This window comes from Pelodiscus sinensis, chromosome 7 (assembly GCF_049634645.1).
Source record: "Pelodiscus sinensis isolate JC-2024 chromosome 7, ASM4963464v1, whole genome shotgun sequence".
In the NCBI taxonomy this organism is placed as follows: Eukaryota; Metazoa; Chordata; order Testudines; family Trionychidae; genus Pelodiscus; species Pelodiscus sinensis.
This window is the reverse complement of record NC_134717.1, coordinates 38,720,030-38,746,023: the sequence shown is the minus strand read 5'-3', so window position 1 is coordinate 38,746,023 and position 25,994 is coordinate 38,720,030. Positions and strand designations below refer to the sequence as shown.

Below are 25,994 nucleotides of genomic sequence, written 5' to 3'. Positions count from 1 at the left end.
ACTATTTACTGCTGCTGGAACCCAGAGCGGGGGGGTGGGGTGGGAAGAGGGGTCTTTGATTCCCCCAACCCTCCCTATACCACTAAGGAGATCACCCCTGAAGGGTGGGCACTGGGACTGTTTGACTGGCTCAGTAGGCTATGACCCTTGCCTCTAATAAAGGGCAAGAGGCTGTGTGGAAGGTCACAGCGAGCTTGAGGCAAAAACTATCTGCCCAGAAGCACAGGACCCCCAGAGCTATTCCACATTGTCTAGAACCATGGTAAGAAATTCTCTTAACGTGTACAGTTAAAATAAGAACCTGAGAAGAGGGGTTTTTGGAGCTTGAAATTTTAGTTACTTCCTTGAATGTAGGCTGCAAGAAAGCATCTGTACAGTCATTGTTGATGGTATACTAAGTAATTTCCTTTGACTTGGCTCACAGCTAAAGAACATTCCACTCACTTGGCTATGTGGTTTCCATCTTGAACTCCATACTTCACTTGTCTTTCACCCCTTTTCTTCTCTTATGTGCCTTTCCCAAGTGTTTCCTTGAGTCCATTTTCTCTGTTCCTGAGATTCCAAGTGCTCTTTAAGATAAGCCTGGGAGGGTGCAGATGCATTACAGTGGATTTGTTCTCCTTTGAATACCAACTTGCATGCCAAACCTGTTCTTTGCAGTCCTCTGCCCCTTTGCCTTCTACCTTTTGTAGATTGTCCACCATCACTTCTCTTTTCTTCTGGAGGAAGGGACTTGGAGTCACAATCCCATGAGAAGTCATGGTATTGAGCTCCTCCCCTTAATATTATCCATCTTAACAGATTCTGTTGCCCAAGATGTATGGAAACTATAAATATGTGTGTGAACAATTCTAGTATTTCACTCAGGAATTTTTAATAACATAAAATGATGGTTATAGCAAAATAGAACTAGTGTCATTCCAGACTGCCTTTGTTTGCTTTTCTTATAGAAAGAAATTCAAGCCATGAGTCAATGCAATCATCCCAATATAGTGACCTATTACACATCATTTGTGGTTAAGGATGAACTTTGGCTGGTTATGAAGTTATTAAGTGGAGGTAAGTTACTGTTTTTTTTTGGGGGGGGGGTTGTATGTTTTTTGTGTTTTGCTTGAGCTTGTTTAACTTCAAGATGGTGTATGATATAATTTATATAGGCACAGCCTTTGAATGTCTTCATTCAATACAAATACCTGTTTCTGTGGGGAAGAGAGAAGTAGAGGAACTTACTTTGAAACCTATAGATTGCCTGAATTGCGTAGCAGGGATGCTGTTTTTTATGGACATTATTCAAGCAGTGTGAAGAAACATGCACTCTTGCCAGATCTAGTCAGTTCTGTTGTCACTTCTTATCAGCACCAAGTTGGTTTACTTATCTAAAATAAATGTAAACAAACCAGCAGGTCACACTTTCCTCATCCCTTCTCTTACCAAGGGAAGGACTAATATATTTTCATGCATATTAGGCCTCTAGCAAAAGTTGTTTTCTCCCTCGTCTTTTATTTATTTATTTATTTTTTTGACTGCATGTTTGAGAGAATTCCTGCAGCTTGCATGATTATTGTGGACAATATGAAAACTTAATCCTAGCCCTCTCGTTGGGAAGGGTGGGAGTGGGATGCTAAAAGACAGAACACTCCATCAGTTTGCAGTTGTGAAACAAAATTTTTCCTTGCTAGCAAATAACTTACTGTATCATACCGTGTTATTAAATGTTCTGCCATTGTCACAAATCTTGGAGCAGTAGGGATGTGGACTAAATGACTAGTCAACTGTGCAAATGCTTACTGGATAGTTGACGAGTTGCTCTCTTCTCCCCCTCCTCCTCCCCCTGCCCCCTCCCGCGGCTGCCTCTGTCAGAAAGAAACGCTGTGGGGGACTGCTTGAGTCTCCTGCTGGCCCCATACTTCCCACAGTGCTTTCTCCTGGGGCTGTTGCTACACTTCAAAGACAGAGGCACCCTTATTGATTAATCAAACCGTCGATGCAAATTGCATTGACTTTTTGATTAGCCAATTTAATTTAAATTTAACATCCCTAGACAGCAGATAACTGGTGCCCCTCTATGATTAGAAAACAAATCTATTAAATCTAAAATAACAGTTTGTTACTTGGGCTTCAATTGGAAAATATTAAGAAATAATACATAATATCTTGGTCCAACAGTTAATCAGAACAGCTGAGGACACAAAATGAAGTCCAACGATCATTAACAGCTTAGTAAGTTACTGTCAGGAAATGCCAAGCTGAACAGACAGTGTTGTCATTGAAAACTGTGACATTAAAAACAAAAGCTTTGTTTTTTAAAAGTGATATTTCACACTGCAGGTTACCAGGGGTGCAGACTTTTTCTTTATGGTACACCATTTTCATCTCTAGTCCTGCAACTGGAGACATAGTATCTAGCCCACATGGATCTGAGTGAAGCTTTTGAAGGAAGGAAACATGTTCTAGTCTGTCTTTTTTACAAAATGTCAATGATATTGAAATATACAACTATAATAGGGTGATAAACAAGTAAGCATGACTGCCTAATTGAAAGTTGAGGTTTTTTTTTCTTAAACAGAATGATTTCTTTTTTGAGCAATCTGTGCACTTTTTATTCAGACATCTGGCAGTTGAGTGCCTCTTTGCGAGGATACAAATATGTTTAAATTGAAGCAGAGTAAAGAAATGTAAAGATTAAAATGTAGGAATTAATAGAGACCAGATTGTCTGTCTGATCTCTCAAGAATCACTATGGTAAGATTGCTCAAGCAGGTTGTTTATAACTTTCTTTTCCTTCCCCTCCACCCTGCCCCCATGGAAATCTGGCTTTTCAATTTAGGTTCAATGCTGGATATAATAAAGTATATTGTCAACAGAGGGGAACACAAGAATGGTGTCCTTGAAGAATCTATAATAGCAACAATTCTTAAAGAAGTTTTGGAAGGCTTAGATTATCTACACAGGAATGGGCAGATTCACAGGTAGGAAGATGTATACAGTGAACTGTAGTCTTAAATTGTATCAGTGGTCTTCACTGTGACACTGATCAATCCTAATAGGTTGGTGAGTTGAATGAATTAATGCTTTTCTCCACGTGTTAAAGGCTATGTTCAATAATTCTTGGTGGCAAATAGCTCTGTGTAGGCAGCTGATATAGTTGGACTGGCTTATCACTGTTGTTTTGTACTGTGTCTGTATCCAACAGTTCTGTCTCCACTTCTACCTAAATTGCAATCTCTCTGGGGCTTTGACCCTCTTTTTATTGTATTTGCATGGTGCATAACACAGTGCAGGCCTCATTTGCGCCCCCTAGTGAATACATTCATAACTATGAATCGGATCTCAGTTTTTGGGGCGTGTTTGTTTTTTTTTCCCTCTGACTCAATATAAACCTTTGAAGGACCCATGAACACCTTTTGGAGTTGAAAAAGAAATTCATATCTTAGTAAATGCCCACTTTTTTTCATCACCTCTTCTCTCCCCCTACCCCCAATTCCTGAGGTATAGACTATATGTAATTCTATATTTCTTCCATCACTCAGGCTAATCTATATAGATGCGTCTACCACAGCGTTATTTTGGAAAAATGGATGTTATTCTGATATAAAAATGCAAGTGTCTACACAGCAATTGGGTTCTTTGGAAATAATGGATGGCTTATTCCAACTTCCATAAACCTCATTCCGCGAGGAATAACACCTATTCTGAAATAGCTATTTCGAAGTAGCTCGTCCTCAAGGCCGTTCAAAGTAACTACTCCCTAGTGCTTCCTGGAGTTCTGAATTTAGATAGGCTCCCCTAATGTGGACATGCTGCCTCAGACTAATTTTGAGGCTTTCCTGTAGTGTAGACACACTATTTTGAAACTACAGGCAGTCCCCAGGTTACGTACAAGATAGGGACTGTAGGTTTGTTCTTAAGTTGAATCTGTATATAAGTATGTATGTAACTGATCAGTTTCAACAGCGGCTGAATCTGGACGCCAGTTCTGACTTACATACAGGTTCAACTTAAGAACCCCAGGCATCCCCAAGTCAGCTGCTGCTGAAACTGATCAGCGGCTGATTCCAGGAAGTCCGGGGCTGGGGCTTCCTGTAGTCAGCCACTGGTCAGTTTCAGCAGCGGCTGACTTGGGGACGCCTGGGGCAGAGCAGCTGGGTGCTGCCAGGTTGGGCCAGTAGCGCCCAGAGCGGCGCTACGGGACCAACCGGCAGCGCCCCAGCTGCTGTACCACAGGCGTCCGGAGCAAAGCCGCGGAGCACGGGGGCAGCGGGACAGCCCAGACGCGCCATGGCTGTCCTGCTGCCCTCGGGCTCCGCGGCTTTGCTCTTCTTTGCTCCCCCTCTCCCTGGTCTGCAGACCAGGGGGACGAGGAGCAAAGCGGCGGAACACGCGGGCAGACCAGGGGGACTAGGAGCAAAGCGGCGGAACGCGGCTTTGCTCTGCTTTGCTCCCCGTCTCCCTGGTCTGCAGCTTTCCATCTGGGCTTTCCGCTGCCCGCGTGCTCTGCTGCTTTGCTCTGCTTTGCTCCCTGTCTCCCTGGTCTGCAGACCAGGGGGGCTGGGAGCAAAGCGGCGGAACACGTGGGCAGCGGACGCGTCTGGGCTGTCCGCTGCCCATGTGCTCCGCCGCTTTGCTTCCTCTCCCTGGTCTGCTGGAGACCAGGGAGACGGCCCCGTTCGTAACTGCGGATCCGACATAAGTCGGATCCCCGTAACTCGGGGACTGCCTGTACTCCCTAGTGCTTCCTGGAGCTCTGAATTGAGATAGGCTCCCCTAATGTGGACATGCTGCCTCAGACTAATTTTGAGGCTTTCCTGTAGTGTAGACACACTATTTTGAAATAAGCTATTTCAGAGTATTTCTTCTGGAATAGCTTATTCCAAAGTAAGCGTGCAGTGTAGGCATACCCTATGACTGCTATGTATCACTTATTTCCATGACATGGAATTTTGGTATCAGAAGCACTATATGTTGAGCAGCTTGAGAACAGGTTGACTTTAAAGTTTCTTTGCTTCTTCTAGTAGTCTTTTTCTAAGTTGTTTGCTTTCAAAAGTTGACAAATTAATACAGTAAACATGTCTTAATTGTATTTGGCCAGTGATGCACCTGTTTTAATAGTTTGAAGTGAAACATGCTACATAAGTACAACAAACAGATTTTTTTTTTAAACCAATAAGCTGACTTTTTTGTCAAATTAAGAAACATTTTCCTTTGCTAGAACCCAGGTCTCTTGAATTCCAGTCTGGACCGTCAAAGGATGTACTACAAACCTTAGTTTGTTGTTCATGCTAAGCTAAGGAAGAGTCATATTTTGACCTGTCCTCTGAAATAGGAAGACCTTTTTCTCAACTCTTTGTAACCGGATATAAAAAGCTTGAGAAGAGCTATTTGAGTCTCATTACAAGACTGAATAGAGAAATAATTCTCTACAGCATCGGTATTGAACCATTATTTACAGCAGCATCTCTTGCAGACTTCTTGCCCAAATGTATTGTCTTTGATTTGCCTAGCAGACACTAAATTAAACTAGAAATGTTGCTTCCAAAATGGCTATAGTGATTTTGTTTTTTCATTTCACTGCTGCTTGCTTTCCTAATATCAGTGAGTGAAGTTAGTCAATGGTAGCAAATGCTAATTCTTTTCAGCTGATCGTAGTCAGATGGATGACTCCAATTCTTAATTTTTTACTGTGCCTTTATGGAAAGGAATGTGTAGTCTGTGCAGTCTAAATGGTTATAAATCTGTCATTTAAAATGCCCAATCCGATGAAGCCTTATGCACATGTTTCTCTATTAGCTGTAAACATAAGAGTAATGTCTGAAAAAACTAACTTAAATCAAAGTGAAGCATGAGTAAATGTCTTTGTAATATTGAGTTATAGACTGATGAAGGCTGACCTGTATATCACAGATCATTAATGCCAGATATGCTAGCTCCAATAACCAAAATATTACAGCCCACATAAGTACCTTTATAAACCACCTATGCAGCACAGGTGTAAAGTGACAGTAAACGATGTAATCTTATTCCATAATTTGGTTAAAGCATTTTAAAGCTGATTAAAGAAAGCAATCTTATTTACATTATTGCCTCAATTAGGACCGCGCCTCACTGTAGAACTTTGAAAAGTTTAATTTGATTGTTAGGATGGAGTTACTTAGGGCCAATCTCTGCAATGGTCTTAAGGTTCAGTTCCCTGGAGGTCACTGGAGTTGTCCATTTACCGCTAAGCTGAATTTGATCTTTGGTTTGCGTTCAGAGTTGGTTTGGCTTGTGTCTTACCAGTAGGAACACAGTTTCCTAGCTGTGAGGTAATAGGAGAGGTGGTGGATTTGCTCTAACTTGAAGTCTCTAAGACTAGATTTCTTTCTAAAAATATGATTTTAATCTCCAGTTTCTGGGGAAACTCTACAGACTATGCAGAGGGGTTGGGATGGATTGCCTCCTTAGTCCCTTCTGGTGCTGGAATCTCTGAATTCTCTTAACCCCTTCCTTCATAGGCTATAGGGAAAATAAGATTGCCTACCTTGCCTTCAAGCTCATAATCTTTGCAGTTCTGAATTAAGAAAAGGATTTGCGCTGCAGCCAGTTGCCTGCATGAGTCAGGAAGGATTTTTTTTCCTGATGCATAACTTGCTAGATGTACAGAGCAGGCTTCTCTAAGATGAATATCCACATGTTGGATTGGAGAGGAATTTTCCCTCAAGCAGATAGGTTCTTTGCCTTCTGCTACAGCATAGGGTGCGGGCTGGTTTCTTAGCATCATCTAGGTCTGTCACACTTAATCACTTCTCTGCTGCTTCTGTCCTGTTGTCTGCTTGTGGCAGTGGCATAGCTAGAACAGGAAAAGTAGGAGGGCCCAGCTTTCTGGTGGGTAGGCAATGAGGGAGGATGGAGACCATGGAGTGGGTAAGAAGGATTATGTGTGTGAAGGAGGGATCTGGTGCCCTGAGGAAAGGGGGTAGGAGGAATGGGGGTGGAAACTGGGGCAGCAGTGCACAGGGCTGGCAGGAGAGATATGCAGACAAGTTGGTTGACACCCAGCCAAGATCAGGAGTCCCAGCCTGTGGATTTGGGGTGGGGTCCTGCCCTCATTTGGGTGGGCCTGGATGCTGAGTGTGTGGGCCTTGGCATACTCGGGCCCCCACATAGCGAAACCTTTGGCCTTTGACATGCTAGTTGAGTCTCATGAAGAATGAAAGGTGTAATATAGGTGTATTTAAGTGAAATTTAATACAGCCGGTCCCCGAGTTGCAAATGGTCAACTTACAACCGTTCACAGTTATGACCAAAGCTGTCGTAAATGGTGGATCCCAAGTTACGAATGCAATCTGTGCTTATGAACAGCACGGTTGCATGTAACTCTATGGGGTCCGACTTACGAACAAACCAAGTTACGACCAATTGCTTGGTCGGTAACCAGTTCGTAAGTCGGGAAGAGGCTGTATTTCATGCACCAGACATCAACTTAAATGGTTCCTTCTGTCCTTGGATTCAGTGGAAGAAATTCTGCATATCTAATCGCTTTTATATAAGCAGACAAGGTTCTGTCACTCCCTTTATTTTAAATGCCTTGGCTTGCTAGTGGCAGATCCAATAATCAGCATGCTTTGAGTGGTTGAACCTTTTGCTAATTTTATGTTGTCTTATGAAGCTTTCTGTACAATATGTAGAATCATACATTATGAAATTTTATTCAGAAAATTAACTCTCTTGTCATTTGTGCATTGCAGGGATTTGAAAGCTGGCAATATCCTTTTGGGTGAAGATGGTTCCGTACAAATAGCAGGTAATGATGGTGATTGAGGCCTAATAGTTAAGAGAAAGTGGAAATAAAGTTAATCTATAAAATTGTGACTGCTGTGTAGAGAGTAAATAAGGAAAAGTTATTTACTTGTTCCCATAACGCAAGGACTTATTTCTTCATATAATGCACAGTCAACCTGTGGCACTCTTTACCAGAGGATGTTGTGAAGACCAAGACAATAATGGAGTTTAAAAAAAAAAAAGCCTAGATAAATGCATGGAAGATAGGTCCATCAATGGCTGTTAGCCTTTAGTCTGACTAGGTATGGCCATTCTTATGGGTTAATTGATACCTTTTGTGGCTTTTCCCACTGGAAATGCTGTGATATTTCTTGGACTACCAACTGATAAGGTGGAGTGTCAGATGAACAAATTTGATGCAGTAGCCCAGTTTGGGAACCCATAATCTCTAAAGCATCTATGTACCTTATATCATAGTCGCCTTAAAAGCCATACCAAAGTGTCCAAAATCCTGTTTTTATTTCCTTTTTATTCCCAACATCTTGTAACTGTCTCCCATACATGGGAGAATTTGTAACCCAGACTAAGCAATTCATATAGATGCCCACCACATTGTGTCCTTAATTGTATTTCTAGTTCTTTAAAATCGATACTGAAATACAATGGAGATGTTTTTACAGTGATCATGACCACAAAGCTGCTCTTGAAAATAAGTGGAGGGACAAAATTCTTCCCTTTCCACTTTGAGCAGCTCATTGTTTTAATGATAGATGCTCCAACAATGTCCAAGGCCACTTAAAGATCAGGTTACACAACATGTACTTTCCTTCTTATTGGTGATTTGTCTGTATCCAATAAATCACTTAATTTTCATGATTGCTAGCCAGTAGGCTGCATAAGTGTAGAAGAAGTTTTGAACACACCATGAGTTGTCAATGTGACTTTTTTCATGTTTTTGTTCTTTTTTTAAATAGAAGCCTACAAGGGCATAGAAATAATACCAATCGTGATAGAAGCTATAAGTAGATTAGCTATCAAGAAAAATCACTAGTCAGAAGAAAGTTAGTCGTCAGTTTGTGCACAGAAATGATCTTTTGATTTAAATAGAAGTTAAATGTGGAGGTTTGACCTTTTTTTTTCCCAAAAATATCTAATATTTATAATAAATGAGATTAAATTTTCAGTTGCTTTTTCTAATAATGTTAAATTGGAAATCAAAGGAAATAATAAGGTAGAGATATATATAGCTTTACCTGAAATCACGTGGCTTCAAGTATGGGAATACTGGGCAATTGCTGAGATACTATGGCTTCTTGGTGAAATACTAGTTCAAGAATTGGAGATATACTCATTTTTTCTAAAGGAATTGCCCCAGGCTCTAGCCACAGGATTGCATTAGATTTTTTTAAGAAGTAGTCATGGTTGATCTGTTAACTTGATACTCTGATTATATATTTGATTCTGTGAAGGTCATGCAGTCCCTCTTATGATTAATACTGCATTTTTTTGCCAAGATTTACCATATGTCTCCTTGGACAGTACTCTGTTGCTTTTTACTGTGGTTCGAATCCCTGTGATCAGTTGTGTGTCTTCCTCTTCCTGTCTTTGGCATTATGCTCAGTGTGTAAGCCCTTTCTCTAGGTAGTACATCCAGAATTAAGGAAGCTCCAGGACTGTGTTAACATATGGCATGTATGCTGTAGAATGTGGTTTTTATGGCACACTTTCTAGCTAGAAGGCTATTCCACACCTTCACCTGGGGAGAATAATTAGATGTGACCTGTTTTTGTGAGTCCTTGCTGGTTTCCTATAATGTGATTGTAAATCCAGCAATAAATGAAAGAGAGATGTAGAAAACTATTCAAGGGGTTGAGAGTAGGGATGTAAGTAACTACTCAACAAGCCTGAGCTTATCAGGTATTTGATTGGAGTACTCGACTACTCGTTCTCCCCCCCCCTTCCCCTTTGCTGCTTCTGTATGAGATGCAGCAAGGGGAGGAACAAGATCTGGTGCTGGGGGGAGCCAGCTTAAGAGCCGGTTCCTCTCAGCACCCTTTGCGTGGTGCTGCCTGTCTCTCCTTCCTGCCTCTGCTGCTGTCTCTATCAGAGGCATTGGAGGATGGAAAGAGAGTCTTTTAAGGCTGCCTCTTTTCAAAAGTGTTAAACTCATGGTACTTAGGCTCTGCTCAGCATACGTTTGAGTTTTAAGCCTGGGAAAGTACAGTACCTGGATCATGCAGAGCATTGTGAAGGTCTCCATCTTTATTAAAAAGAAAAGTGTTTTAAAATCAAAATGAGGTGTTAAGTTTTGAGGGGACTTCATTCAGAACAACTTAGTTTAGTGCTCTGGGTATGGTAGACACCATGAAGTCTATATTCATCACCATTTTACTCCAGAGTAACTTCCCATTTTCTCCCCTGGGTTTAGAGGATATCATGTGTACCTAGTACAAGTTGGCAAGTACTGACTTAGTACTGGTGACTCTCTTGACACAAACGCCCAAAAACTCTTTTTTTACTGTTTGCAAGGAGGAGTATAAAGTATGTTTGCCTCTAGAATGACTTAATCAGATGGTTATGGTTATGTTCTTCTAAAAGAAAATTGTGAAATTGATGAAAGGCCTTTCCATTTAAAGCATGTTTAGTGCATAGGATGGCATGTATGCACATAATACACCAAAACATCTAAAATTTTTACCAATACATCTCAGTCCTGACTACTGTCATTCCTGCTGTCCTAGTCCCTGAGACTGTCATAACTTAAGACTGGCAAATTATGCAATGTGGGGAATGGTTCGTGAAGCGTTAGGCTGAGATTGCTGAATTATTTTCCTGTGTGACTGATCAGTCTCTTTTCAGAATAAACGTTTCAAATATCTGTTTCTCTAAAATGACTTGGGCATGTGAGCTTAATGTCTGTGGGCTCCTCCAAAGTCACTTAAATACTTTAGAAAATCTTGTCACTTATTCTGTGTGAGAGGCTGTCTTAGTCCTACCATGCCTTCCACTTGCAAGATTAAGAGGCTTCATAAACACCAATAATTAACCTCTCCTCTTTGGCAGCTGCTTATACACATTCATGGTAAGAGACTGCTTTGCCGGTTTCCCTTTTCCCATTTGGTTAAATGGCCTAACAATACAGGAAAATGTCAACACTAAATGCACAGTATTGGGGTAGGACAGGGGAAGTCAAACCTCTCTGAACCTTTGAGTAAACAACCTGTATGTTTTGAAGTAAAACACCTATGGGTTACAAAGCCACTCAGTGAAGGAACACTTTTGCTGTCATGACTTTTGCTCTTGTTCTTCTTCTACATGTGACTTGTCAAACATTGCAATCTCCTTCTAACATAACAAGCATATGAAAGTCCTGCATGTCTGTGAAGCATAATATACAGAATAGACACTTAACTATTGCACAGTATTGGGGTGACTTTTATGAAGATTATGTTTCTATTTCTTTTGTCTCTTGCCTTTTGTAATACATTCCAAAATAATAAATATGTATTAATAACAATAGGTGCCTATAAATAAAATAAAACTTTTAAGTTGTGGTGTACAAGCTTGAGGATTAAACAAATGTGGCCTGAAACAAAACCAAAGCCAGCTCTCATCTGCACAAGTCACTTCATGGAAAGCTAATGAATAAACTAGAACTGAAAGGTAAATAACTATTTAATAAAATAACATCATTCTTCACACTCCTGCTTCTGAAGGCTTTTTTACTTCAGAACTCAGTTCAGACTTGTCTAGTTAGACACACAAATCCTGTTCAGAAGTCAATATTCTGTACTGGATAATGTCAAATCCCAAAGTAGCAACTCCTAACAAAACAAAAGTGCTTCACGCAGCAGGCCCAAAGTCAAGGTTCTTGCTTTAATCCTTACCAAGCAAGTTGCAGGTCAGTTCCCTAAAAGTGTGTTTAGATGGAAAACTTAGGAAAAAAAGTGTATTTGTGTTTGAAAATAAAGGAGGGAACCAAAAAAGATAATCTACTTGCAATGCATTACTGGAGGGACACTTCATGATGGTTTTGCGGCGAGTAATGATAAAGTATCAACAAGCAAACGCTAAGTCTGTTTTTAAACCAAAGGCAAAATCCTAAATGCTGACCCCAATCATGGTCAGTGAGGAAATAAATGCGAGTGGGTCCACATTTGGGTCAGTGATTTCTCAAAGATCTACTTTAATTTTGTTCTTTCACAACAACATAAATGTATAATGGACAGCCACATGCTGATAACTGGGTTCGTGTGAGTAAACCGTTGAATTAAGGAGGGCATTCAAGTCCCTTGAATACATTTTTAAAAAGTAATTGACAAGACTAGTTAAGAACTGCTCATTTAAAAAAGGGGACTGCATAAGATGTAATGTTCTTAGCCAGCCACAAGCCCTTTCATAGAATCATCGAGTCCAGCCCCCTGCCCAAAGCCGGATCAATCCCAACTAATGTTTTGAATCTCTATTCAAAAATGGTGCCTAATTGCAAGGGGTGTTCAGATCCAAAACTCTGCAGTCCAGAATTGTGTGTGTGTGTGTGTGTGTGTGTGTGTGTGTATTTTCTTTTTCTTTCCCGTGCTGCCTGACTTTATTCATGATTGTGATTCCCTTCTTTGCTGTGGTCTCCTGATGTCTTTGCAGATGAGTCCCCCTACTTTTTTTTTTACTTTAAAAATGAACAAGACCAGGAAGAAATCCTGAAACAACAAGTCCAGAAAAAGTAACAAGTAGGGAACAGTGATCAGAAAAAATACAAATTTGAAAAATTGGTGGCTCAATTCCCCTTTAAAGCAAACAAAATACAACTTAATGTTCTTCATATAGGAAAAATTACTGGGCCATTTGAAAACATTGCAATCTTCTAAGATAAGAATAGCCACACTGGGTCAGACCAATAGTCTGTCTAGCTCCGTATCCTGTCTTCTGACAGTAGCCAGTGCCAGATAATTCAGAGCAAATGAACAGAATGGGACAACTTTGAGAGATCTCACAATGTTGTCCAGCCCTGTCTACTGGTAGTTGGAGGTTTTGGTGCACCTGAAGCATGTGTTCATGACCACCTTGGCTAAATAGCTATTGATGGACCTCTCCTCCATGAACTTATCCAGTTTTTTTTTTTTAAACTCAGTTGTATTTCTGGCCTTCACAACATAGCATGGCCACAAGTGCCCCATGTTGATTGTGTGGTTTCTTTTTAACCCAGTGCCTATTGCGATGGCTATATCAGAATAATGTGAACAAAGTAAAATAAGGACTGTTATTCTGTGTCTCGTATTGTCATTTTCTCTGCTGTGAGCGGTATTTTTCAGCTGAACTTAGCTATACACAAGATTTTATAATTGGACTCCTGTTTTTAAATATTTTTTCTGTTACATTTTGGTATAGGGAAGATGATGAACTTGTAACTTTTTTTAAAAAAATTTGTTTTCCAGATTTTGGTGTTAGTGCATTTTTAGCAACAGGAGGTGATGTTACCCGTAACAAAGTAAGAAAAACCTTTGTAGGCACCCCATGTTGGATGGCACCTGAAGTAATGGAACAGGTATCTTTATGGTTAATGAAATTCACTCCTATCTTATAATGACTTTACCTTTAAAAACCACAGTAAAACTTTTTTTTTTTAAACCCTGTTATAGGTGAGAGGTTATGACTTCAAGGCTGATATATGGAGCTTTGGAATAACTGCCATTGAATTAGCAACAGGAGCTGCACCTTACCACAAATATCCTCCTATGAAAGTAAGTACCATTGGAAATCATGTATAATTTACTACTACGTAAGGTGCTGTAGGACCATTCATTGTTTAAGTTTTTTTGGTTGCATAAATAACATTCAGGTCCTTGTGTAAATTTCTAACATTGCTCTCAAGTGTCTGGGATGGCTCTATTTTAGCCTATTTATTAAACAGCCTTGTGTAGATTATATGAGGAAGGCAAGATTGTCCAGAGCATAGGACTGGATGGTGGGATCCCTGTATTGTTCCTGGCTTGCTTTCTGCATGAGCAAGTAGTGTCGCATGCAGTTGTCTGGAAAGTGGCTCAGTGATTAAAAATTATCACTAGTACGAAAGATTCTTCAACCAGCAGTTAGATAACAAGTGTCAGGTGTGACTGGAAGAAGAGTCACATTGCTTTTTCCCTTGCTCTGTTTGTCTTCAGTGCTAATATAGTAAAAAGTTGAATTTTGGACGCATATCGATATTAAGAAATTGGTGTGTTCGAAGTCCCTTCTGAGAATGTGGATCTGATGGAAGTGGAAGAGTGCCGTTTTTAGTCACTTTTCTAATTTTACAAAGTATAATCAGAAAAGTGACTAAAAATGGCAGTGATGGGAATTTTGTAAGGTTAAGGGCATGTAATACAGTTTGAAGTAATCAAATGAGTGATGGTATGGAATTGTAAATTTGCTATACTTAAAAATGGCAGAAAGCTGCAATAACCGATGTTGCATTTTTTCCAAAACTAAGATTTATGTGCTGACTTTATAGTTGACACACAATAATGTGTGACCTGGACACACATGTGTGTCCAGAAGACACCTTGGAGGGGCTTCCCGGAGTGCTGACACGGCCACCGCCACTTAACTAACCACTCTCTGGGGCTTCTCACTGCTTGGTCCTGCTGGGCCAGCTCTACTAGTCTCCCCCAACCAAGGCACCAAGCTGAGATCACTGCCCCCTAACCCCAAGAAGCAGTTCAGACAATGAACCTCTTCAGGTCCAAGGCGAGTGCAGTTTTGGGCCCAGCTTCCTGGGATACCACTCCCCAAATGGGATCAAAACCCCCAATGAATTACTTGGCTAAGCCCCCGTTGACAATGAAAGGGGGAATGTGCACACTGATTGCTCCCTGGGTGATAATTATTTACACTAGGCTTGATAGTAAGTAAAAGTGATTTTTATTAAGTGCAAGCAGTAGGATTCAATTGGTTATAAGTGAATAGGCAGAGCAAAGTAGATTACAAATTAAAAGTAACAGAAAAGGCTTGCTTAATTCTAAGATTAAATCCTCAGTACAAACTCACCCTAAAACTTTGTTCCAGTTTTGTACCTTCAAACCAGGGAAATGTCCACTTCCCCTGGGATCTCAGGTTCACAGACAAAGACAAAAGACTCCTACTTTCCTATTAGTTTTTTAAAGATTCCCTTATTGCACAAGGAGTAACTTGGCCTGTCCCTACAAACCTCTGTGAGACTTAAGGGCAAAAGGCTATTTGCATATGATTGCCCAGATACTGAGGCTTCCTTTGATGACTTTCTTTCACACATTTAAAACCCATAAAGTTTTCCCTACTCCATATGCTAATTTTACACACAAGAATTATACATACACCAAAATAAGATAAACTGATCCAGTGGATTAAGACATGAAGATGGATGGGTTACATAGAGAAATTTGCTTAAAGCACCTTTGAGTTATGTACATTTATGTCCATAAGCCCATTTCATAAAGCATAGGGAGAGGGGTGAACCACCACTACATTTCCATTGCCTTTTTGTTCATAAAATCATAATACTCGAGAGGTAATTATCCAAGCCCCTTGCACTCAAGGGCTAAGTATTATAGACCATCCCTGACAGGTGTCTGTTTAACCTGACCTTAAAAAAAAAAAAAAAAAAAAAAACCTCAAATAATGGAAATTGCCCAGCTTCACTGGACAATTTATTGCAGTGCTGAACCATCCTGATAGTTTGGAAGTTTTTCCTATTGTCCACTATAAATCGCCCTACACTGCAATTTAAGCCAATTGCTTCTTGGCAGCTAAGGAGAACAATTGTTCTCACTCTTCCTTGTCTCTTATATACAGGCAGTCCCCGGGTTATGTCAGTCCGACTTAAGTCGGACCCCTAGTTACGACCGGAGTGGGGAGGAGGGCGGCGCAGCTAGTGCGGGGTGCCTCCCCCACTCTCGCCGCCTCTGGTGGCGTGGGGAGTGCTTCCCCCCAGCAGACCAGGCTTTTCTCGCCGATGCCTGGGGTAGAGCAGCGGGGGGGCTGCCGGGTTGGTCCCACAGTGCCGAGGTGCGGTGCTACTGGACCAACCCAGCAGCACCCCCGCTGCTTTGCCCCAGGCGTCCCCAAGTCAGCCGCTGCTGAAACTGAACAGCAGCTGACTACAGGAAGTCCGAGGCAGAGCTGCTATGCCCCGGGCTTCCTGAAATCAGCCACTGATCAGTTTCAACAGCGGCTGAATCTGGATGCCTGGGACAGAGCAGCTGGGGTGCTGCCAGGTTGGTCCAGTAGCGCCCAGGAGCGGCGCTGCGGGACCAACCCAGCAGCACCCCAGCTGCTCTGCTCCAGGTGTCCCCAAGAGCAGCTGGGGTGCTGCCGGGTTGGCCCTGCCGCGCCAAGGGTCGGCGCTACCAGACCAACCCAGCAGCACTCCAGCTGCTCTGCCCTAGGCGTGTCCGATTCAGCCGCTGCTGGTCAGTTTCAACAGCGGCTGAATCTGGACGCCAGTTCCGACTTACATACAAGTTCAACTTAAGAACAAACCTACGGTCCCTATCTTGTACGTAACCTGGAGACTGCCTGTACTGAACAACTGTTGTCAGACCTCCTCAGTGTTCTCTTCTCTGGAATAAACGCCCCCTTTCTCCCCCATTTTCAATATTCCCTCATAGGTCATGTTTTCTAGACCATTAATTGTTTTTGTTGCTCTTCTCTGGAATTTCTCCAGTTTGTCCATATCTTTCCTGAAATGGGGTACCCAGAACTGGAAGTGAGGCCTAATCAGTGTGGAGTAGAGTGGTAGAAGCACTGGTTTGCTGCTTATTTTTCCAACAGCATTCATACATATTTAGCTTGTGATACATTATGACCCTTGGCTCCTTTTCTTCAGAACTCCTTCCTAGGCACTTCCCCTTTTGCATTAAATTTTATTAAAATTCACAGATGGTTGTATTTACTTTCAAATATTAAGAAGTCTTGAAGTGAGCTTAAACTGTTCCTCAGAAAAGCAAAAGTTTAGGGTGAATTTTAGTAGGGAATATTTTAAAAAGGAACGTTTCTCAGTTGAAAACAAAGGTAGTTTTACTGCTGTTTTTCATATGTTGGTTTTAAAATTGCTAAATTGCTTTTAAAATTGTCACATGTTAATATGCACTTAGAGAAACCCTATAATTGCATTCAGGGGTTTGGAGCAATCAAATTTTTGAATTGCTGCTCTCTAGCTCCGCTCTGGCACCAATAGTGACTGCTCCAGCTCCGCTCCGACTCCACTCCACTCCGCGCTCCGACTCATATTAATTTTTAAGTAAATAAAAAAACGCATACTGTAATTTTGAAAAAATGTTATTTTTATTCAGTTTTAAAACAATGTAAATATCATCAACAATGATACAAACTAGAATCATTCATAATTCAATCTGTAAAAACTTATTGCAGCCATCAAGTCATCTTTCATAGCCTGCTGCAGATCATTTAAAATTAACTTTAAAGCTGAAAACAGTCGCTCTACGCTAGTTTGAGTTGTTGGCATGCTCGAAGCAATTCTGCTGGCAGCCTGAATGCGGTGTGGGTAGCTGTGAATGACCTCAAACAGACTTAACTTTTAGCCTACCAACAGACTCTATTGCCTCACAATCTTCCCAAAAGTTTCTCTCGAATAATGCTTCATTACAATTATGAATCGCAGAAACTCGCCGGCGTCTGTCTTGTTTATCCAATTCCTTTTCGAAGTCATCAACTTCTGAAGAATTGGTGCTTGAATTATCTCCATTTCCCTGTGATGGTTGAAGATGCTCGAACAAGTTCAGAGTGGAGATGGAAGTTTGAGAACAGCTTGCTATTTCTGAGGGATGTGAACTTTCCGAAACCACACATTCGATTGTTGATGACTCCTTTTGTTGTTTCATTTTCTTCAACCTCTTTTGCAGAGTTCAAATGTAGCAATAGATTTTGTTTTTTGAGTTAAGCAATATCAAGGAACCCTTCCTTTGCCTTTGGTATGTCCCTTGAGGTAAGAAGAATCCGATACCTTGGGTCAACATAAACTCCAGCAAGGAAATGAATATTGTCAAAAAGCTTGTCTTAACATTTCTTCATGGAGGATAGAATTCCTTCTGCAATTTGTCCACCATTTTCTTGCAAGAATTTTGACAGTTTCTGCTATTCCTTCATTAAAACTTCTGGGGTTACATCAACAGCTTGAAGATTCACTGTTGTTTGGTTTGGCCTTGCCAAGAGGTCTTACAGGTTCTTCACTTCATCCCATTAAACTTTTGCTAACTTGAGTTCTCTTGTTCCAGCAGCAGCCACTTGTTCACAGTAAGATTGAAAAACGAGAAGCCTATCAATCATCGCATATATAGATAAAGCAGAACACTTTGAATACTTGGGGAGCGTAGTTTGACAATGGCTTGTTGAATTTTTCCCAGTAATTTCTTCGCATGTTCTTTGTTCAGTCCATCCTAGATTGCCAACTGAAAAGTGTGAATATCGCACCTCATCAGTTGGACTTTTGAGTCGTCCTCATGAAGCCATGTTGGAAGTATGAGACTAGGGTCATTAACCCATTGCGCAGCAGCATCCATGTTGAGTTCGATTGCATCCATTTCTTTAGTTCCTTTATCAGGCAAAATAGCTTCAGTTCTGTCAACATCCCTGTTCTCAGAGGTAGAAATGGTTTCATTGTCCTTGCTGAAATTTTTGACGGCACACGTCATGTTTGCTGCATTGTCAACGCAGAGGTTCAGCACTTGCATATCACTGATCCTAAATTTTTCTAAAATAGCTTTTACTTGACTTTTCACGTAGGAAGAATTGTGATGCCCTTCAGTGTCGATTATGTCCAAGGTTTTTACCACAGCTTTATCTTTTCCTTCTTCATAGTACTGAGCATTGGTTGCAAGGAAACTTCTGTTTCCACGGGTTGCCGCATCCATTTTCAGGTAGCACAATTTTTGCTCCAAAGCTTTCTTGAGCTCTTCGTGACCAAACTCAGCTGTGCTGACAACTAAATGACAAACCGCATCATGCCTCGTTGAAACGCCAAGCTACCGACCCATTTCACCTGCAATTTTTTGGAATCCTTTGTTCTTTAATCTGAAGGTAGTGAGCCATGTTGAACTCAAGCAAACTATTTCCATCAGCCTTTCACAGAAAGTATTGGTAGCCATGGTGACTGTAACCTTTGAGGACTTCAAATATGAGTCAAGTTTTGTTTGCTCAATTTTGGGTTTCTTTTCAGATGAAACGCCGCAAAAAATCTTTTCTCCAGGAATTTTCAAAGAGCCAGATAAACGTCGTTTAGCTGTGTCAGCTTTCTGTTTTGCCTCATCTTCCTGGTCCTTTTTTGTAATCAGAGCCGCATAGTTTTCAGGATGGTTACATTTTACGTGCCGCCAAAGGTTGAAAATTTTCACGGCACTTGCTTCAATTGTCTTGAAGCTACATGGTTTGAGCTCTCCATTCACTTCCTTTTCCACCTTGCATGTTGCCGATTTCGTGTTTGCTTTTCCCAAAAGCCCAAATTTTGGGCTCTTCAAATTCAAAAGTAAAGACGTTGTTGAGATCCTTTTCCATAAATAGGCTATCAATCATGGGGGGGCAAATTTGATGGGTTGGTTGGTTGGGTGGGTTGATTGGTTTGTTTGGTGCTGAAGCCATAGCCAAATCTTCTTGTGCTGCTACCGCATCCAAATGTTTCTTGTTCTGATCTTCGAAAAGCAATGAACAAAAGTATTACATTTTTTTTTTTTATAATGTACCTGCCTGTGATATCTTAGCCACTTAAGATACTTCAAATTTATTTTGGATTTTCTGGACAAATGATCCCATTTTCTTTTTATACCAAATTATTATTAAAATGTATATTATATTTTTACATGTTTCTTGCAGTGTTAATGAAGTAAGAAGTATTTTTAATATACATAATCAATTTTTATTTATAAATTGCTAGTTAGTTTTTCTTATGAAATTTTGCGGGGAAAATATTTGAAATATTTTCCAAGTTTTTAATTAGTATCTCAAAAACGCTTTAATATAGATATATCAGTGAAATTTGTTATGTGCCGTAGCACTAGTACGTACTATTGCTGCTCTACAACTTCAATTGTTGGGAAGTAACTAGGCTACACATTACAAGGTTGAAAATAAACACCATACTTATCTAACTAATCTACACGAGTACGTACTCACCTAAACTTGGCACAAGGTTGGGAGCAGTCTGCAGTGTTATTGGATGTCTGATAATTATCTGATTCTTCAATAAAACAGATCTCCAAAAAACTTTGTAATTTTGTATCTCTACATTAAATCTTGATTTTTGGCTGAAATGAGAATAACTGTGACATATTACATAAAGTGGTAAAGTAGATGTTAATATCAATTGTTATACAATCTGAAACTTTTTGGCACGTTAGGACTTTCTTGCTAAAATATCATTCATTTTGGATTGAAAATGAGGGAGGGGGAGGGGAGGGAAGTCAAGATTTTCTGTGCTCTGGCTCTGCTGTAGCTCCGGGCAAAAACCTGCAGCTCCACTGCTCCGTGCTCCAACTCCGGTCTCTGTTCCAAAGCCCTGATTGCATTTATTTTTAATATGCTTAAATTACAGCAACTGCTGTACATAGCAATATTCCTACACAAGAATCCCAGATTGATTAGTATAGTGTACTTGATAAAGACTGATGCATTTCTATCCAGAGTGTTAGAAACATTAGAGTACCAATGCATTTCAAAAGAAGCAAAATACAGGACTATGTAGCACTTTAAAGACTAACAAGATTGTTTATTAGATGATGAGCTTTCGTGGGCCAGACCCACACCAGACTCACACGGCTACATTTCTATTACTTTTCAAAAGAAGTGTTTAAAAAAACAAAAAACAACTCAGTATAACATTAGTTCATTGCTTGTAGCAATTTCACTATTATGACTCTTTCCTCACTTTTTCCAGAATTAAACTGACTAATCCTGATCTGAAGGCCTGACAGAAACCTTTTTCAGTATTTTACAGTATTGCTGCTTTTTTTTTCTTGTCTCCTTGGTGAATAGTAAATTCTTTTATTCTCTTGTTGAGTATATTAGTTATTGGTCTAAGAGGGCTATGTGGGAATACTTAAGTGTACAGGAGCTGCACACCATAGTACAAATGTATGTAATCATGAGGCTTATGTTAAGAGTTTAACTAAACTTTAATTTTTAGTGTAACTGTGTAATTAAAGGGCTGATACAACTTGAAAGTCCATTGCAGTCTATGGAAAACTCTTGAGCTGAGTCTAACCTTTGAGTTTCCTTTTATATTAAATTTCTCTTCAAGTAGTCCATGTTTTGATGTTTACAATGCACTTCTTTCTGGTAACGAATTTTTTATTCATAAGTTTCTGGTATTTCCAGATAGCTTTCTTGATTTAATGATTTATTAGCTATTTCATCAAGATCTTCATTATTTTTTCCCTGGAGCTGAAACAGGCTGATCCAAGTTGTGTGGCCAGACCGTTTGCCTTAAAAATTAGTGGCTTTTTGCTATATGTCATAAATATGTTCACCAAGGTCAGACATGTAGCATTTGTGCGTGATGTGCCACATGCTTGGTTAGCAGTAGGTGGAGAACTGATTTGAACATAGTTTGTCAGCCTGTACAAATCCCTGGGCAAAAGCCTACGCCATCCATGATTTACCACTCAGCTTTGTTTCTTTTGTACTCTTTTTAAAAAAAAAATAAAAATAAAAAAAAAATGTATTACCCTGGTGTTGTGCGATCCTCAGTATGTTTTAAACAGGAACATTGTATTTTTTTGGTGGAATATTTGTATCCTATTTCAGCTATTATTGTATTGTAATTTCATTGTGACACTTACCATGTCACCTTTTGCTTTTACTATAGGTGTTAATGCTGACATTGCAAAATGATCCCCCCACTTTAGAGACTGGTGTTGAAGACAAAGAAATGATGAAAAAGTATGGCAAATCGTTTAGAAAACTAATTTCACTGTGTCTTCAAAAAGACCCTTCCAAAAGGTATAGCTTTTTTGTTGTATAAAATGGAATTAGTCCAAAATACAGTTACGACTTCAGTGCATCATACTTTAAATATCATTGTTACATATTTTTTCCCGGGTATTTAGTTGGAAAATCCTTGTTTTCAAAATATTAGGTCTTCAGTTTGGGGAGGAGCTGGCTGTTAATTATCAAGCTTCAACAAGCATGATTAACTTAGTGTACTAGTATAGCTTTTGCACAATAGAATTAAGGTATTATTCAAACCTTTTGAAAACCCATGGCCCCCTGCCCTGAACAGAAAACCCATCGCTACTTATTGCTAGCCCATGTTAAAGATTATGACCATGTTGATCAAGGTGAGCTTCTATTGTGTGAATGTACTGTTTCAGCCTAAACCATGAAACGCTGTTGACTTTCCTTTTTGTTGTTGTTGTTGTTGTGAGATGAGTTTATTTCTAACTCTACATTGAGTCATTTGTGCTATGTGAAAAGATTATCTCAAGAGAGGGCTAATTTTTGTAAGCAAGCTAACTTGAAAACGATAGTCTCTCTTTCTTCTGTAGACTCTGAATTCTTTCTGAATCATCCATCCCTGCTCTATATTTGTGACTCCAGATAATCACAATCTTTGTTCCAAAACTGTTGTTCAAGTCCCACAATGATGTTTCCCCATTATAATGTTGATAGTTATTTCTGTGTAAACCCATTGTATAGATTTTACTTTCTTGGACTCTGTGGAAGGCACATTCTGTCACTAATATGTGTACAGGCAGTCCCCGGGTTACGTACAAGATAGGGACTGTAGGTTTGTTCTTAAGTTGAATTTGTATGCAAGTCGGAACTGGTACATATTGTAGGGGAAACTCTAGACAAACATTTCTCCAGAGCTCAGTTTTATTCTCCCACACCTCACTTCCCTCAGTCCTTTGTTCTCAAGCTGAGGGGTCTGCTGAGAGAAGCCGCTCCACGTCTCCCTGGTCTGCTCGGGCGGGGGGGGGGCACTAGTTTCGCGTCTCCCTGGTCTGCTGAGGGGAAACAGCTAGTGCGGGGTTGCCTCACCCCGTTTGTAAGTAGGGATCCGATGTAAGTCGGATCCATGTAACCCGGGGACTGCCTGTACATACTTTATTTAATAAATCACCTGTTTTAGGAGCTAGAGTTACAAACTTATTCATGTTGCCTGTTGAGTGACCTGATTTACTGCTTTCTTACTTTATTTTCCTGGTGTAATTTGGGTGCAGTAATGTGCCAGTGGTGTTAAAAACTAGACATAATTGTGAGTCCGACTTAGTGAGCTTGCTGTAAATCAGGGTAAATATGATCTGAATAAGGCCTAGCAGCTGAGAGCAGAGGTCATAGATAGAAGAATAGTTAAGAAACAATAAGTGCAAATGAAACTTGGAATTTCCCAGAACCTCTCAGAATGCATCCTCTTGGATCAGGGTAGTATCTGCAGTTACTCCAGACGTTGGTAGTCCTGTCTCATTAAGTCTCCAGTCTGGTTATGCTTTAAGCATAGCCCTGAAACTTGCAGGCTGCTTAAATATGTGTTACTGTTTCCTTAAAGTTGTCTTCCCAGAACATGCTTCAATTTAATTATGGCTACAGATTATTGTAGAAATGCCCAGTGTTTTCAAAGCACGATTAAAATGGATGCTTAAATATGATGATCCCCTAGGAAGCTAGCAGTTGCAGTATTTTCCCTGTCTTCTGCACGTAGTAATATCTGCTGCAAACTCTTGATTCCTTACAATGCAGTTACCAATGGTTAACTGTTCTGCGTTAAGCATACTAGTTTGTGATCATCAGAGTATTAACATTCCTGGTCACTTTGTGTTTTACATTAAAAAAACAAACAAACAACTAAATGACAGTGCAAGTGCCTGTTGGACTTTCTGCGGTTCGAGCAGACTAGAATGGAACTTTTAGTGTGTGTTTTTTTTTTTTTTTTAAACTTCCATTAGCTTGCTCATTTGAAAAATCAGTATTCTAGTTGTCCCCCATTCATTGTGGATAAACCATTTTTCACATGCAGTATATCTCTAAATTGGATAGTACTCTCCTTGATAGCAGGGATTCTGTACCGAATTGGGCAAAACTTTTGGCCTGAGTGCCACATTGGCTGTCCTACCCTCCCCCTCCCTTGGCAGGAGCTTGGGGTCACAGCTGAAGGGTCTGATAGGCCACATGTGGCCTGCAAGTTGTAGCTTGTCCCCCCTCTGCTCTGTAATGTGTGTAGCATGTGAACTGAGCTTACTCAAATAAGAAAGCTCTGGTCTACACTAGGCTGTTTTGGAATAACTCCCCTTATTTCAAAATAACAAGCAGAGAATCCACACTACCAAGCCCATTATTTCAAAATAAGGGACTGGTTATTTTGAAATAACTCCTGCTTTTCACGAGAAATAATCCTTATTTTGAAATAGTTATTTCAAAATAGTGGTTTTGTGGATGCTCCACTGCTGCTATTTTAAAATAATATTCCCCAGAGACATTCAGAGTACTTCCTGGGGCTCTACGTTGAGTTAGCGTGCCCACATTAAGAGACCCTGCCTCAGATTAATTTCAAGGCTTCTCTGGTCACACTCTCTTCCAGAATTTTTATTTTGGGAGTATTTATTTTAAAATAACTTTCGAGTGTAGACATACCCAAAACTTTTTTTTTCTGGTCTTTTCTTCCCTATTTTCCCTGAAACGTTAAACAAATTAAGATACAAGCAAACTTTTAACCAATATAGAATTTGCAACTGTGTGGACACTCCTCCTAAATTTGGTTATAATTGCATCTTTGCTTAAACTTTTGCAACTCCTGTGAATAGAAACACCCTTGTGACTTCTTCCTGAATTACTGTAAGCTCTTCATATATTTTAACCACTCATAGACAAATGCAATAGGCATTAATTGGGCTTTGCTTTAGTTTCTGTTCAGTCCTCTTCATCCTTGCAGTAAAGATGATAGAACTTATTTTTCTGTTTACAAATCAATAGAATAGTGGAAAATTAACGTTTAATTTGTGAAAAGGTGTCTTTTTTTTTTCTATACAAAGATTGAATTTTTCCTTCCTTCCGTCCATTTGAAAAAAACCCAGAATGCCCAAAGACAAAAATACGCTGATTCAGAATGCTACCTTACGGGATTTGTCATTTGGTTGCTTCATGTCCCCAGCTCCTTCTACAAGCCATACTTTCCAGCTAGACTATACCTCTTCCACAATGAACCATGGCCAAGAGCTCCCATCTAGTACCATCTCCCCTCACCAAGAAGGGGCAGTGGTGCATCATGGGAGACAGAGCCTAGTGGTATAATGAAGAACAAGAACACGAGGTACCTGAAATACAACTCGCCTGGGGCACCACAGCAGCGTTTTTGAATCAAAGTGGGTTGTTTTTATTTACGATGTGGAAGTTGGAAGGAGGGGGAACCCATTTCTGATCAGCTCTGCTTGAGTCAGGGCAGAAGACCTAAGAAGAGATTTTTCTATCTATAGGGAAAAGTGGGTGAATATTGTTCTGTCTTCTGCAGAAATACAGTATAACACTCTAGCAGGTTGTGACTTCAGCTGCAAATTTCAAAAGTGTAAAGTCAAGTGGGCCTGGGAGGTAACAGAACTCCGGGACTAAATACGGAGCATTGGGCCTCTAGCTACTGCAGGATATTCAGCTGGTGTTTCTAGGGGCTGAAAGCTCTCGGACAGTGTTGTCTGGCTTATGAAACAATTTAATTGGTTCAGTCCAATTTCTTAAATACAGGTGTCCATATCACTGAAATAAATGGCAGTTAACACCCCACTATAGGAGTAAAGGTACTCAGTAGGTGGACCACAAATCTGGATCTCTAGATGCTTTCGAATGCCTCCCAAAATATTTCATTTCATTATTATTATTATTATTTTCTGTGGACAACAAATTTGATAAATTTGGACCTTGACCAAAAAATAGACTACCTCTTCATCTGGAGCATTGGTTAGGCACATTGGAGTCCTCTAGGAGAGCATATCTCTTTTTTTTTTTTTTTTTTTTTTTTTTTTTTTTAACCACTTAAGGAAAAAAAAAGAGGTTGTAAATCTTGCCGCCTTAATCCAGTACCTCTCACAATTACTAAATTTCTTTTAAACGAAAAGATGGACAAAGACAGGACATTGATTATATCTAGTGCTTTCACCATCTAGGAACGTCCTTACAACATGTATGGTGAATGAATATGTATACCATTATGGATCTTAAAAATTAATTTTATAGCTACCAACACTACAAAATACGTGTCACTTCACAAATGTCCTGTACAGTATTCA

The 25,994-nt window shown here is 40.1% G+C and overlaps 1 protein-coding gene across 5 annotated transcripts in view; it reads left to right on the top strand.

Moving 5' to 3' along the window:
- Nucleotides 1-25,994, top strand: part of STK39 (serine/threonine kinase 39) — a 298,211-nt gene that overhangs the window by 138,798 nt on the left and 133,419 nt on the right. For all 5 annotated transcript variants that reach the window (XM_075933552.1, XM_025177794.2, XM_075933551.1 and 2 more), the window contains 6 exons: nt 951-1,059; nt 2,828-2,969; nt 7,725-7,780; nt 13,191-13,300; nt 13,395-13,496; nt 21,587-21,720. In XM_075933552.1, coding sequence (XP_075789667.1) covers nt 951-1,059; nt 2,828-2,969; nt 7,725-7,780; nt 13,191-13,300; nt 13,395-13,496; nt 21,587-21,720 — 653 coding nt within the window. The remainder of the gene's footprint in view (nt 1-950; nt 1,060-2,827; nt 2,970-7,724; nt 7,781-13,190; nt 13,301-13,394; nt 13,497-21,586; nt 21,721-25,994) is intronic.